General features: G+C 42.4%; 1 protein-coding gene across 1 annotated transcript in view; it reads right to left on the bottom strand.

Annotated features, from left to right (window-relative positions):
* LOC108785202 (sodium channel protein type 2 subunit alpha-like) overlaps positions 1-15,029 on the bottom strand; it is a 128,139-nt gene that overhangs the window by 96,987 nt on the left and 16,123 nt on the right. Inside the window, exon 2 of the mRNA XM_018554239.1 lies at positions 9,243-9,557. Coding sequence (XP_018409741.1) covers positions 9,243-9,509 — 267 coding nt within the window. The 5' untranslated portion in view covers positions 9,510-9,557. The remainder of the gene's footprint in view (positions 1-9,242; positions 9,558-15,029) is intronic.

The following is a 15,029-nucleotide window of genomic DNA, read 5'->3' as shown; positions in this document are numbered from 1 at the left end:
GAGGCATATGCGATCGGCTCGACTGAGCCGCTCGGCTGTGATTGGGAGCTGTACGGGCTATTGTGAATAGCCCGTACAGCACCCCCTCGGTTCTCCTGAACCGAAGGGGTCCTGGGGCCGAAGCTAGCCGAAGGATCGGCCGAAGCTACGGCCAGATCCTTCGGCAGCTTCGTGAATAGACCCCTTAGTTTTAAGGAAAATGGGGAAGGGTTAAAACCTCTATTGGGTTACTTTTTACTGCTCGTGTCCCGCTGGGGAGATTTTCTTTCACTTCCTGTCCTGAAGATGCAAAAGAAAATGAGAGGAAATCTCTCCCAAAATGAATTACATTTAGTTGCCACAGGAATAGCTGTCCCCATTTCTGTTTTTCCCTCACCCTTTGCTTTGGTGACATCTCTAAATCTTTGGATTTATCCTTTATGTCTCAGTGACAATGGTCAAATAAGGGATTCTACTCCCCAGCAGGGACACAGACATATATAAAAACTAGGCAGGAGTTATAACTCTTACCCACTTTATCCAAACCTAAAAAATAGCTTTTGCATACACATTATCCCTTTTGCTGCCTAAGTCACCAGCAGCAGGCCCCTGTAAGCAAACTGTAGGCTCCGGATGTGTAAAGCTGCTTTTCTATCACTTCCACAGCTGGCAACCATGCACCCCCCCCCTTCCCCGCACTATTTTCCTGAGCTCTGCTAGCCTTCCTGCACGCCCGGGACCGGCATTGCAGGTGCCAGTAGAGAGAAGGGAGAGAGACCAACGAATATCACGCTGAACAAACCTTGAAGCAACAATGGTTTTGTCACTTCTGGTACCTGAGCTGTCATTCCCCTGTCCAACTGACCCCTAGTGTCTTTTTAAAGAGGACCGGTCACCACTGAAGTGCTTTCATATAGGGGCTTTTGGTAGTAAAGTGAAGTAAAAAAAAAACATACGGGTCTATTCACAAAGCTGACGTAGGCAGCCGAGGGAACATCCGACCCGAAGTGAAGTGAGCCGAACACTGTTCGGCTATTCACTTCAGGCTTGTACGGCTGATTTCAACTGTATATCGGCTGAGATCAGCCGTGCATCGGGTGGCTTCGGGTCGGCCGAATATGCTCAGCATGTTCGGCCGACCCGAAGTGCAGAAGGAGTTCGACTCAGCCGATCCAACATCTGGATTGCAGCTACTCGCTGCTGTTCGGCCTGTTCTATAGATTCCGAACAGCAGTGAGTGAATAGTCGAATGCTGCTGAGTGGCTTTCGGCTTGGCTATTCTGCTCAGTACCTCTGTGCAGAGCCGTAGCTAGCTCCTTTTGCGCCTGAGGCAAGAACAGAAAATTGTGCCCCCCAACAGACATGTGCGGTATGTGACATTATGTGCCCTCCAGGATGTCGGAGCTCATGCGCAGAGTGCGCTGGTGGCCAAATCCAAGTCTTTGCGCATGTCTAGTAATGTGTGTGTGGTGGTTGTTTTTTTTAAAATTATTATTATTATTTTCACTGTTGGGGGGCTCAAGTAACCAGCAGATGCTGTTCTGTCATTAGGATGAGAGCTTAGCAGAGTCGGCTTTCATATCACTGCCAGCTCTCCTAAGCTCTCGTTGTAATGACACATGGGTGTCCCTGATTACACGGTAACCAGGGAAGCCCATGTGTCATTACACACAGAACCTGACGGAGCTGCTCCGCCGGGTTCTCAGTGTACTGAGGAGCCGCAGTGTAATGACAGAAGGCGTCATTGGTTACGGGAACCCGGCGGAGCTGCTGTGATTTTACAGCGGCTCCGACGGGTTCTCAGTGTAATGATCGGTTGGCTTCGGCTGAACTTTCTCCACGCTTCGGCGGTCACTTCGGCTTAGTCGAGCCAAAGCATATGCCTTTGGCTCGGCTGAGCCGCTCGGCTGCTGTAGGGGCTATAGTAGCCCCTACAGCAGGGACATCCGGTCAGAGGAGGCAGGTGAGGCAGTGCCTTACCTAGTATTATGGAGGAAAAAGCTGTCAGCTTCAAGTCTGAAGCTGGCAGCTTTTTCTGCATTCAGAGTGGCTTGTAACAGGTTACAGAGCAGGGAAAGCCTCCCCCGCTGTGTAACCTGCCATGGACGTAGTCCAGAGCTGTCACAGCCTCTACTCTTTGTTAGAGGTGTGAGCTCTGTGGATGGTTTGGACCAATGGCAAAGGGCCATTGGTCCAAGCTGTCCAATAAAAAAAACAAAAAACACTGAGGCCATCAATCTCGATGCCTCAGTAGTAAAGAGCAAGTGAGGGACAGGGAGACTCATCCCTGTCTCCTCACTCCCTCCTTCACACTAGCCGGGGGCTTCCGCGGGATATGGTAGGGGCTTTGGCATGCTGGGCGCGGGGCTGCGGAATGCCTCACCAAGAAGCAAAGGTACCGCTTGTCACTGCCGTACAGCAGCTCTTCGGTTCGACTGAACCAAAGGGCAGAGACGGCCGAAGAGAGCCGAAGGATCAGACAAAGCTACGGCTAGATCCTTTGGCTCCATAGTGAATAACCTGCATTGTGTTTATCTGCACTAAAATTAACTTATGTGTATTCTTTACTGAAAAATTGGGTTCAATAAACAGTTGCACTAATATCATGCATCATAAAAATTGCAACTGCCACCCTTTTATAGTATAGAGCCTCTGCTTTCAGATAATATTTTTATTTTGGGAGGGAGGGGGGGTTAGAAATCTTCAGGCCCAAAATGTGTATTTTAACATGTATGCAAAAAACGCAAAAACGGCTCCAGGCAGCAAAAGGATTTGTGTATTTCCACTTTTGCAATCAAATTGGAATAATATCTATTTTATATATTATATTTATTATATGTTCTCATTCACGTAACATAACATAAAACAAAAATTCTGCTTAGATATTCCATGCTCTGTTCTAAAAAGTTTTTCTTTACATGTAATTATAAATTCCCTTTGGAATTCAGGGGGGATGGGGAGGTTCTTTTTAACATAATGAACCCTGTCTTTTTTGTGCTGGCAGATGTCATTATCAGTTGTAAACTAGATTTGAACACTCTCTAGATCTCGAAGCATTGAATGTAAATGAGGGGAAGCTCAGGGTGTCCTAGACTTTCTATGGAGACAGAGTTTCCCATCACTTGGAAATTGAGAGTGAAGCTTGCACAGACCTCTACACAGGCACATCTAAAATGTAAGAAATATTTTTAAAATATATTCTTCGCTATGCTGTGTGAACAGGAACACAGAACAAACATATAGAGAGGTGTTTTCTCAAATTTGTCTGCAAATGTGGAAATGCACTTTAAGAACCCCACAACACAAAGAAAATCAATATTAACAAGTGAAAAAGGAATCCAACACCGAACTCTTTTAAAATGATTGTGTACTTAAAATACCTGTATTTGTGCTACACTGAAAGCTAACATTATAATTTTACAGTAAAACATCTTACAAATAATCATTTCTCAACAGCTAAATTACTATGTAAGCCTTGCGTCTCACTGTGACAAAGTGCAATATCATATCCACAATCTACAGACGTGTATCTGTTGACTGTTAGATCTACTTGCTATGAATCACCTTAATCATTTTTAAATTTGAGGTTGTATGAACTGATTTATTGCAGACAGGTGTATTAAAAGTGACATAGTGATGGTTTAGGCTCAATGTATTTTTTGGTTTATACTTTTACATTTTGTTGTATGTATACAAACATCTAATACAAAGTGTTACCATACCATTGGTAGGACCTTATTCAAGCTTAAAGTGTATTTCCACTTGCACAGTCAAATTGGGATAACACCTATTTTATATTTGTTACGTGTTCCCATTCACATAGCATAAGCTAGAAAAAAAATATTAAAACATGCTTCTTGCAGTTTAAATTGCTTTTACTTGGGTTACGGTTTTAAGGGTCAAAATTTATTTTTGGTTCTCTTTCTTTGAAATGTTAGGAGGGGCTGTGAGGGGCCTTGTCATTTGAGAGGTGGCATGTCCATTGTATGTGAATGAAGCTTATCAGATAAACACAATCCTCAAATTTCAGTCCCAAGACTTTCCATTGGGACAGATTACTGTGAAAGGGCAAAGAAAAACCTGGATATCAGCCATCTTGTCTGATTTAACAAAACATCTAAAGACATTTTTTTTAAAGTAATTTTTCAGTAGGCTGTGTGAATAGGAACACATAACTAACATATGGAGGGCTCTTCCTAAATTTGACTGCAAAAGTGGAAATACACTTTAATCCACCTCTGAAGGGATGTCATGGGTGCCTTGTTCCTTCTTGCAGCTCTGGGACTGATCATGCAACTAGTGTCAAGACAGGCTTCACTTTTACAAGTCATTTGGAAAGATTTCAGAAAGTCCACTGACATGGCGCAGAATCTAATAGCCAGAAGTAGGTAGTTAAATCTGCATAAATGATTTGATTGGATAGAAATCTTTTATTGTATGTATGAACTTAAAATCTGTTTTCGGCATGTGTGGCATCATACCTTACAGTATACACTTTTCTCTCTTTTCTCGTGACCCTATTACCCAGTGACCTTGCAGGGTCCACCACGGCTGTACAGTACATTTGGAATGACCTTGGTACGTTCCCAGCTCTCTGTACAATTGCAGTATTTGGTACCTTCCTGTTCACGTGCAGGAAGGCTTTTTTTCTCTTTTTCGGGGGCGGTGCTTCTTTTTTTAGCGGGCAGAAGTGAAGAAGAGCAAGGCGGGAGCGGCGGAGGCTGCTGCTGAAGTGGTGAAGTGGTTAAAGGTAAGCTAGCAAAGGTCTGGGTGCTGAGTCTGAGTTCTGAGCCTAGGGTGCTGAGTCTGGGTGCCAGGTTTGGGTGCAGAGTCTTGGTGTCTAATGCTGGGGTGGTGGGGGGAGCATTCTGCAGAGATCTGCACAATAGCAGCAAGCAGCTGGTGCCTAAGGCTGAATAGGGGCCCGACGCTGGGGTTGGGGGAAGCCTTTGCAGAGGACTGCACTGCGGTCCTCTTTCAAAGGTCCCCCCCCCCCACCACCTCAGCGTCGAGCCCCTATTCAGCCTTGGGCACCAGCTGCTTGCTGCTACTGGCTGCTGTGCTATATTTAGCTTTGCCACTCCCTCTTCCTTTATTAAAAAAAATGTGCACAAGCAATAGAATACCACACTTGGTGCCCGACGCTGGGGTGGGGGGGGACATTCTGCAGAGGACAGCACAGCAGCCAGTAGTAGCAAGCAGCTAGTGCCCAAGGTTGAATAAGGGCCTTTGAGGTGGGGGGGAAGCCTTTGCAGAGGACAGCACTGCTGAAATGTACCTTGGTGTCCTTCACTAAGGTCTGTACTTTGGAAAATGTCCGCCACAGCCTTGGTCCATGCCTATGCCTGCCACTTAAACAGGGCCACTTAAACAGAAGACCAGCCCGTATATTATATTTAGATTTCCGATGGCCCGTGTCTGATAACGCCACCATTGCTCTCTAGCCACAGCAGGTTTTCAACCAGGCAGATGGGTTGAATACCTGGTCCTCCTGCTGTTGACAATGGTTTCTCCGGTCTGCACAAACATCACTACATATAGCAAGGGAAACATGCATTTGACCCAAGTGACTGGTCAAATACCTGTGCGGCTGGAGAGCAGTGAAGTGGCTGCTTTTCAAGACATGGTCCACCAGAAAGATAAGTTTATCAAGTCTTCCGTTATAGGGCTGGTCTTGATTCATAAGTGACCTTGTGGTAACAGGGTCACTTTCAGAAATGTTTCATTAATCTGTTGCAAAGTTTCTTACTTGGAGATCCTGTCAGTAATAGCACTTCCTGGTGCAGGCTGGCAACACTAAGCCACTGCCTCACAATTAGTAGCAGCCTGCCATGCAAGCTCCTTCAAGTTGGCTTTTGGGCAGCTTATCTGATAGAAATGATAGGCATTCCAATAGCCAACTGTAGGAGCTCACATGGAGGTCTGATGACAATGTAAGGATTTCAAGGAAGGAATATGTGACCAACTTTAAGATTTATCTCTAGCCAAATTTTTGTGTTTACATTTTGGATACATTAAATAAAAGGTGAGATCCTCTGTGAGTTTTTTCTTTCTTTTTTTTTTGCTTTTTACCTTCACTTCCTGCTGCAGAGAACCAACAGGAATTATTAGGAAATCTCTTCAAGGAAAGGGTAAAGTCAGCAAAATAAGTGTCCATACTCTCTTTTTTGTTTTGGTGACAACTGTAAAAGTTTGGATTTACTCTCACTTTTTTGTCCCGGTGACCTTGGTCACAAGGACAAATAGAGAGGGGAATGTCCCCATTGGGAACACAGACAGCGATAAAAACCTGACAAGGGTTTTAAGTCTTTGCCACTCCATCCAAAATTAAGAAATATGTTTTGACTAAAGACATATTTAGTCTTTAAGCCTGTCTCCTTCATACATTCAAAATTACATAGCTGCCTCTGGTTGCACAGCCTAAAGATAAATAGCTGCCAAAAGAGATGGGCACATCTCTCCACCAATAGGGGATTGGTAGTACACTACCCTGCCCTGGCATTTCTACAGCATACTAGTCCACATCTGTGCACATGATATGAACTATGCCAAATCCATTGTAGCAATACCATTTATATATTGCGTACATATTTGAACTGACATTTGAGTACAGACCTAAAGGATAACCAAACCTCTAGAAAAAAATAATACATGCAATCTGTATTAGAAGGATCCTGTGAAGATAGCAACGTATCACAAACCCTAAGCCATAAGAATAAGGTAATAAGAATAGGGGAGTAGTACTGAACCCCATCCCACCCTCACTTATTCCAAAATTCACAAATCGGTAACAAACATGGTTAGATTCAGATCTGATGTCTGTACTTCAGCAGCTATGCTTAAAAGAGCTTAAGACACAATGAACGTAACACAAGCCAGCTAAGAACGAATGTAGAGATGTCATGAACCTCCACTAGCAGGGTCTTCAAAAAGACTTCTAATAAGCAAAAATGATCAGCCATAAATCGTGTGCAGAGCAGCTGAGGTATACACATCTGTGATGTTAGGGTTCTTTTTCTCTATACTGAGCTACAGCTGAAATGCACAAAATGAAGTTACATACAATCTCAAGCAAGCCTTTGTTACATGGTCCAGAAGGCTAATAAGAAACATTAGACCTCCTAAGAGAAAAATTCATAAGATCTATACAGAGGGTTATTCATGAAGGAGCCAAAGGATTAAGCCGAAGCATCGCCTAATCCTTTAGCTCACTTGGGACAGGGGAGCCCTCCGGTTCAGCTGAACCGAAGGGCTGCTGTACGGGCTATTCACTATAACGCATATGCTTCAAAGTCACAGCTGAAGCGGGGAGAACGGCCTGCCGAAGCCTAGTTGTTTTCATTCAAAGACAGCCCAACGACCTCAGGTTGTTTGAGGACACCGGGCTGTCATTGAATGACAACAACTGGGCGAAGCCAGCCATGACATCATGGCTGGCACCACCCAGTTGTTGTAATTTAGTGACAGATCAGTGTCCTCAAATGACCTGAGGACGCAGGGCTGTCATTAAATGACAACAACATGGCAGAGCCAGCCACCACGGCTCTGTTTTTTGGTGGGAACCCCCACACTTTTTTCCAAAAAATTGGGGTCCCTCCTAAAATTATATATATTATATGGTTTGAGAGAGGGACCCCAAGCTGTTTGTTTTATTTTTCTTTCCTTTACATTTTTTTTTTACTTTTTTTTTTTTTACATTTTAAAAAAATATTTCTTTTTTCCCCCTTTGTTTGCATTTTTTTTATTCTGGTCGCTACTTCGGAGGTAGTAAGCACAATAACCGAGCTTGGCGGCATTCGGCCACTATGAGAATAGCGGTGAACGGCAGCGAGTGCACTGCCGGAGATTCGGCTCAGCCCATCCAGATATTGGATATACAGCTTCTGCACTTCGACTTCAGCTGGTCAATGTACAGCTAATTTTCAGAGATCTCTGTGAATAAGCCGTTTGGTGAAACATGTTAGAGTTGGAGGAGCCTGTGTGTGTTTACAGCATGTTTTGACTTCGGAAATAAACAGTATCTAGCTTATGATATCAGTCTTTTGTGCGGCAATTGTTTCTGTGAGAACCTTTTAATTTACTGTTAGGAACAGTATGCCTGCTCTGTAATATCTTTCTGTAAATATTTACTACCCTGTTTTTCTTTTTTATTAAATTGACATTTGAAATCTCTGAATGATCTATTTAGAAATTAAAGAACTTTGCCTCAGTGAAGAGCTACCAATGTGGAAACTTGGTTACATTCCTGTTTGGGTGTGACAGCTAGTTACACAAACATTTTTTTAAAGGTCAGAAATTCAACATCAGACATGGTGAACCGTGCATGTTTCTGTTAAAGCACATGGTGGCTACCATGTGTGTCTGTGTGTGTGCAACTGCCCCAGTGGCGATCACTCTTAGTCTGCTGGTGCTTAGATTGTTGTCCTGCAAACTGGAAAATCTTGGCACTTGGTGAGGCTGAGAGCAAAATTGTCACATATCCAGTGTTTTTTATCTATATAATATTTTTAAAATGTACATTTATAAAGTCGTAAAATCTTTGTGCTATGCATGCGATTGCCACCGCTTTTTGCAAAAGCAGCACCCCCGCGGGGGCATTTCTTGATTCAGGAATTTACCCTGCTTTAATTTGACTATACATCCCCTGACCCCTTAGCACTGCGGCTCTCAGTAAGTGTCATTTGGCAGTGACTACAGTGGACAGTATAGCTATACATTCCTTTTAATTTTTTATTATATTTTTTGTTTGTTTTCTGAACACATACAGTATTAGATTTAAAGTGGAATTCTGGGAAATCAGCTGTATACACTGTTAATATCCACATATATGAACTGTTACAAGGGATTTGTAATTACGCTTAGTTTGGAGATTCACACATCTCTGCATAACCACAAAAGTACTGCTTACACCAGCTTGGCAGTGCTGTGTTGGCAGGTATGTGTGAATCACAATACTTTCCTAACAGAATTACAAGTCTTTGGCAGGTAAAACATTTTCCAAAGCTGCAATGAAAAGCATATATTTACATACATCCGGCTTCCTACACCAAGCACACAAAACCAAATAATAGCTCAGGCTACAGCTCAAAACAGATAGATACAAAAGCATCAAAGGAGACAATAAAGTAGAATAAAGTACAAACAAAATCAACATTCCACCACCCTAGGGGGGTTTTACTAACACTCTTATAAAAGGCTGAAAACCCTTTAAGGTGACTTTTTTTAGGTAAAGCTGAGGCGATAATGACCACCAAGTCACATACCTTTTTGTTGGCGTAATAGGGGTCAAGGTCCTCCATTGGCTCCGAGACCATTGCGGATGGTAGGTCTCCATATATAAAAGGCAAGCTTTTGCCTGCTTCCAAGTCTGAGTTCGGCTTGGGTCCATTGTCGTCATCGTCATCTCTGCGGTCCTTTGCTGGTTTTTTGGCTTTTTCTTCTGCAACGCGCTTCTCGATAATAGCAAGAGATTCTCTGGTGAAGAAGCGAAGGCTGTCAGGTCCTGGTGGGGGTAAATGTGGCTGTTCCATCTTCTCATCCTGCACTAATTCCCAATCAGCCTCTCACATATGAAGGTGCTACAAAACCAAATGAGAGATATACATTTTAGACGCCTTATCAATAAGAATATATTTATAGTTCATACTTTATTTCAAGGTTAATTCCACTTTTGCAAATTGTTTTCAGTACACCTTTACTGTCAAGTGATGGTCAATGTACTAGCACTTTTTTACTTTACATGTAGCCAATCAGATACCAGTTCTTACTTTGCCAGTGCAGCATCTTTTTATATCTCTTGGAGACTCCAGAGGCAACATTTTTCTGTGGTGGAGCCATCTGTCATTACACACTGAGAACCCGGAGAGGCCGTTGTGATATCATAGCGGCCCTGCCGGGTTCTCAGTGTGTAATGACAGATGGAGTCCCTGATTACCTAGTGAGATGACGGCTGCCTCCACCCAGCTGTCAGAAGCAGGCTGTCGGCCGGCCAATAGCCGGCCAATAGCCGGCCGTTCGGCGAGCTTCGGCTTTCCCCTCAGCTCAGTCAAACCGAGGCATATGCGTTCGGCTCGACTGAGCCACTCGGCCAACTTCGGGAGCTGTACGGGCTGAAGCTAGCCGAAGGGTCAGCCACAGCTACGGCTAGATCCTTCGGCAGCTTAGTGAATAGAGCCCATAATCTGTATATAGTATAATTTTATTTTAAATATACTATATGGCCAAAAGTGGACACCCCTCCATCATACTGAGTTCAGGTATTTCCAGCGAAGAGTTCTGTTAACGTTACAGCATACCATTAGACAACTGTGGGCCTCCATTAGACAATTGTGGGCCTCCAACCTGTGTCTTAAGAGTGCCAGCCTGACTGTGCCCCTGTGCGCAAAGACAGCTACGTAAAGACATAGTTTAATGAGTTTTTGGTGTGGAGGAACTCAAGTTGACTGCACAGAGGCCTGACCTCAACTCTACTGAACAAATTAATTGGAGCAGGGACTAGGAGGCAGGTCTTCTAATTCAACATAAATAGGTATCCCTATGGCTAAATGGGCACACATTCCCAAAATCTTGTGGAAATCATTTCCAGAAGAGTGGAGGTTGTTAAAGCCTTGAAGTGGCAGGCCATCTCCATATTAATGTTTTTGGAATGGTATGTCCAGCAAGCTCATATCGGTGTGATGGTCAGGTGTCCAAAACCTTTGGCCATATCTTCACTTCTGATCGGTCATTCACTCGGCTGTCCTCGGCAGCTTTGTGAATAGACCCCATAGTGTACCTTTGCCTCTGAGAAGCTCCTGAAATATATTATGTGCTAAATGTAAAACTAAATATACCCAGAGCATGATGAAAAAAAATTGTATACGAATATTTACTTTTTCAGCAAAAGTTGAGGTTGTTCTAATCACCATTTCACTTCCTGAGCCTCTCTATCGGTCCTTGTGATGTGTTTTCTCACTGGCCAATGAGGAGGTTTTTCAGGCAAGAAGGGGTGAAGTCAAGTCAAGCTAGACTTTTTCAGGAAATGTCAAAATGTATACATTTCACATGTGATTGTTGCTGAAGGTAAGTGTCTGTTTATGTATATTTTTACCATGTGCTCAGTAGAGGAGAGTGAGCTTCTGAAAAGTTTGTTCAGTTGTGGTTTTGACAGGTTTTGCTATTTCAATTACAGATGGACACTGGATGGCACCAGCTGGCTTCTGGTATCTCTTCAATGACAAGATCTCCCCAGTGGAATTACAGTCTTTTTACTGCTCTGTAGACTCACTCTTCCTGCTTAATTGTACATCATGTAGAATAAGAAATTTCTAAGAAGTAGAATATGTCCCTTGCAATGGCCGCAGCACTAAGCACTAAGGGGTGACTAAGGAACTCTGATTTAGAAATGTTTCCACCAGAGTCCTTTGTTAAACATTTATAAAGAATGTAAAGCTGTGGTGTCCACTCAGAACAGAAATATCACTCTTGGGGGCACTGACCGCATAACGCAGAAAGTAATTTCACATTTTCTAATGCCTTAAGACATTTGAGGAGTTTTTGATACTCCAACTTTACTCTGAACATTCATTTTCCAACTGACAGCATATAGGGCACAGGAGATACAATACTGTATATTCTAGAACACATTCTGAAGAATGATCTGAAGATTCTAAAATGAGCACACATAGAACAGCCACTGCTCGCTTCTCTAACTGAATAGCAGCAGGAGACTTTATATCTTGTTATAGAACAGAGGGCACCGATACAGTGTGCAATGGATCTTTGTAACAGTTTAATGAATGTAACTGGGGAAATAAAATCTTTGTTAGCTGCTTATATCAAAGCATCTGAGCAAAGGCAAGCTGTAGTAAGGCTTTAGTACAGAACCACGTCGTTACAGATTTATAAGGAAAACAAAATAAAAACAAGTAATTTATGGTGTTAACCATGCATTCACTGCCTTTTTCATTCATGCTGCTACATAGGAGACCTAAAGGTCAGCAAGGCCCTAATCAACAGCTGCTATGGGGCCTGGGGTTAGGAGAGGGCCCAGCGGTGCCAGGGCTTGGTGGGAGAAGTTAGCTGGTGCAAACTTTAACATCATGAGTCGTGTAGTGGATATTACTGACATGAAGGGCTACACAGCAAAGCATGCTTTCCCTTTTTTTGGCCGGTACTGACTGCAGGAATCCAGTCTCCTGAAGTTATATCAGAATTCACCTGATTGGGTATGTATGATCAGGTCTGGCAGAGGGCTAAATATGGAGTTCTGCAGATCACTAAGTAAAACATTTTTTTTTTCTTTTATGGCAGTGTCTTTTGCTATGGGGTTCCATAGTTTACAGGTACAAACCTGAAAACAGCTAATCTTCCACACTGGAAAGTTTAAAGACAGAGCTGTTGTGAGGGACACTACCAGAAGTGAAGTAGTTGGTGATGTCAGAGATGCCGATCTAGCATGAATAGTGTATAGTAGGATATGACATTATTCAGGAAATCCAGTAACAATTCCTCTGTCCTTAAGGTCCTAGGCTTGCACATCTGCTGCTGCTATAACAAAGGGGTCCTACTATCACTTTGGATTTTTACTTTATTTTATATTATGGATAATGCAACAGTAGGGACAGGAACACTTAACACTCCACGTTGGAGGAACTATAGCCAAGTAGAAACCAATGGACTCCTATAGAAATATTACTATCATATCACTAACTGATATTGGGTAGACTTGTGCGCCGTCAAAAAATTTGTTCCGTTTCGTTTCGTTCCGTTTCGTAATATCCATTATTTCGTAATTCGTATCCGAAACTCAAAAGCCACACCTAGTAACCTACAGGACCTATAGGATCTGCTGCTGATGGCTTGGCACCAGATACCACAGCATCCTTTCAGAGGTCTAGTCTAGTGGAGGTCATGCCGTGATGGATCAGAGTTGTTTTGGTGGCAACAGGGGGACCTACCTTATATATATATATATATATATAGATGTATATATATATACACTATATTGCCAAAAGTATTGGGACACCACTCCAAATCATTGGATTCAGGTGTTCCGTGAAATTTCCTTACTACTAAATATTCCACGGTCAACTGGGGTATTATAACAAAGTGGAAACAACTGGTAACAACAAGAACTCCACCACAAAGTGGTAGGCCACGCAAAATGACAGATCGGGGAGAGCGCATGCTGAATTGCACAGAAGTCGCCAACTGTCTGCAGAGTCAATAGCTACAGACCTCCAAACTTCGTGTGGCCTTCAGATTGGCACAACAGTGCGTAGAGAGCTTCATGGAATGGGTTTCCATGACCGAGCAGCTGCATCCAAGCTGTACATCACCAAGTGCAATGCAAAGCGTCGGATGCAGTGGTGTAAAGCACACTGCCACTGTACTCTAGAGAAGTGGAGACGTGTTCTCTGGAGTGACGAATCATGCTTCTCTGTCTGGCAATCCGATGGACGTGTCTGGGTTTGGCAGTTGCCATGAGAATGGTACTTGCCTGACATTGGCACTGTGCCAAGTGTAAAGTTTGGTGGAGGGGGGATTATGGTTCTGGAAATTGGTTCTATGTTCAGGATTCAGGAAAAAGTTAAAAAGCTGAAAGGGATCGGGTTGACAGCCATAGTATCCGTGGGTACGTTTCTTCATCCAGAGACATTTGAAAACTGATGACAGACATGTACTTATGAAAACATTATGTGAAAGAAGCATTGAAATATTATCTTTCACTACTAATGTTTTGTTACAATTCAAAATGACCTTGACATATCACACGTATTTTTCATTCACTGCCAGTTATGAAATATGATTCAGCCCATTATAGCTTTATTACTTGAGCTACGATAATGAGAAATTATTTGAAACTACGTTATGCATGATAATAAAGTAGAGAATAGCTCCAGTTACTCATAGCAACCCAGCTCCTCTGACAGCTCAGGTTCAAATTATCAGCTCCTCTCATTGTTTTAGAAAGAATACAAATACACTATGTTGATCTAAATTTATAGATGGTTGGAAACAACATATTTTTGAAGAAACAAGACATATGGGTTGTGCTTGGTGCAGTGGAGAGAGGTTGAAAGGACTGCTAGCATCAGCAAAGTCTTTTTTTATATATAATATATTTTTTTAGATACTTGGCACATTTAATAAACTAAAGAATGGTATATTCAGCACTGAAAATTGAATTTTCACAGTAATAGACTACAGTCAAGAATCAAGAAACAAATTAAGAAAAAGTCAAGAAACAAATTAGATTTTAGTATTATTACAGTGTTTTCAAAGGCAAAACTGTCTTCTTATTTTTGGATAGAGTATTGAAAAGTTAGATCCCCTGTCAAGTTTTTATTGCCATTCTGTTCCCACCCTGGAGATTTTCACTCTCTATTTGTCTTGGTGACCACTGTCATTGAGACAGAAAGTGATCAAAAATCCAAAATTCTATAGTTGTCAACAATAGGTAAGGGTAATTTAGGAATTACACCTGGCAACCCTGCAGAATAATGGCTACTGTTACTTAATTATGTAGCAAGTTGTGCAAAATTGCATTTCATTATTACTGCGGTTTAGCACAACATTTTGGCTGTCTGCTCTGCAAGAACCAAACTTGCTATTAATCCTTCGGTATTCTATGATGCCATCTGCTGTTGTATAACATAGCGTACTTCTCTGCTGTTGTTGAATACACGTTACAACAGAGTGTAAAAATCTGAAGTGTCATTGATGACATGAATTATATAGCAACTGCGGGAAAACTGTAAAATCAATCAGTAAAATGCTAAAACTGACTGTATGTGAAGCCAAAACATTTTTGTTTAATTTTTAGATAGAATAGGGTAGGGTTAGAACCTCTCTCAGTTTTTATTTCTGTCTGGGTCCCCATCAGGGAGAGTTTCTCTATTTGTCCCATGGCTATTTTAACTAGAGCTGAAAAAAGAGAAAATCCAAAATGTTTAATTGTCACCAGAACAGCGATAGAGGGGATTTCCCTTACATTGAGAGAGATTTTCCTTTACTTCCTATCCTGCGGAGACAGCAGACACAGAAAAAAGTTGACAGGGGATTAAGCA

Source organism: Nanorana parkeri, unplaced genomic scaffold (genome assembly GCF_000935625.1).
Source record: "Nanorana parkeri isolate BGI_ZX_2015 unplaced genomic scaffold, ASM93562v1 scaffold149, whole genome shotgun sequence".
Classification (NCBI taxonomy): Eukaryota; Metazoa; Chordata; class Amphibia; order Anura; family Dicroglossidae; genus Nanorana; species Nanorana parkeri.
This window is presented reverse-complemented; position numbering and strand designations above follow the sequence as displayed.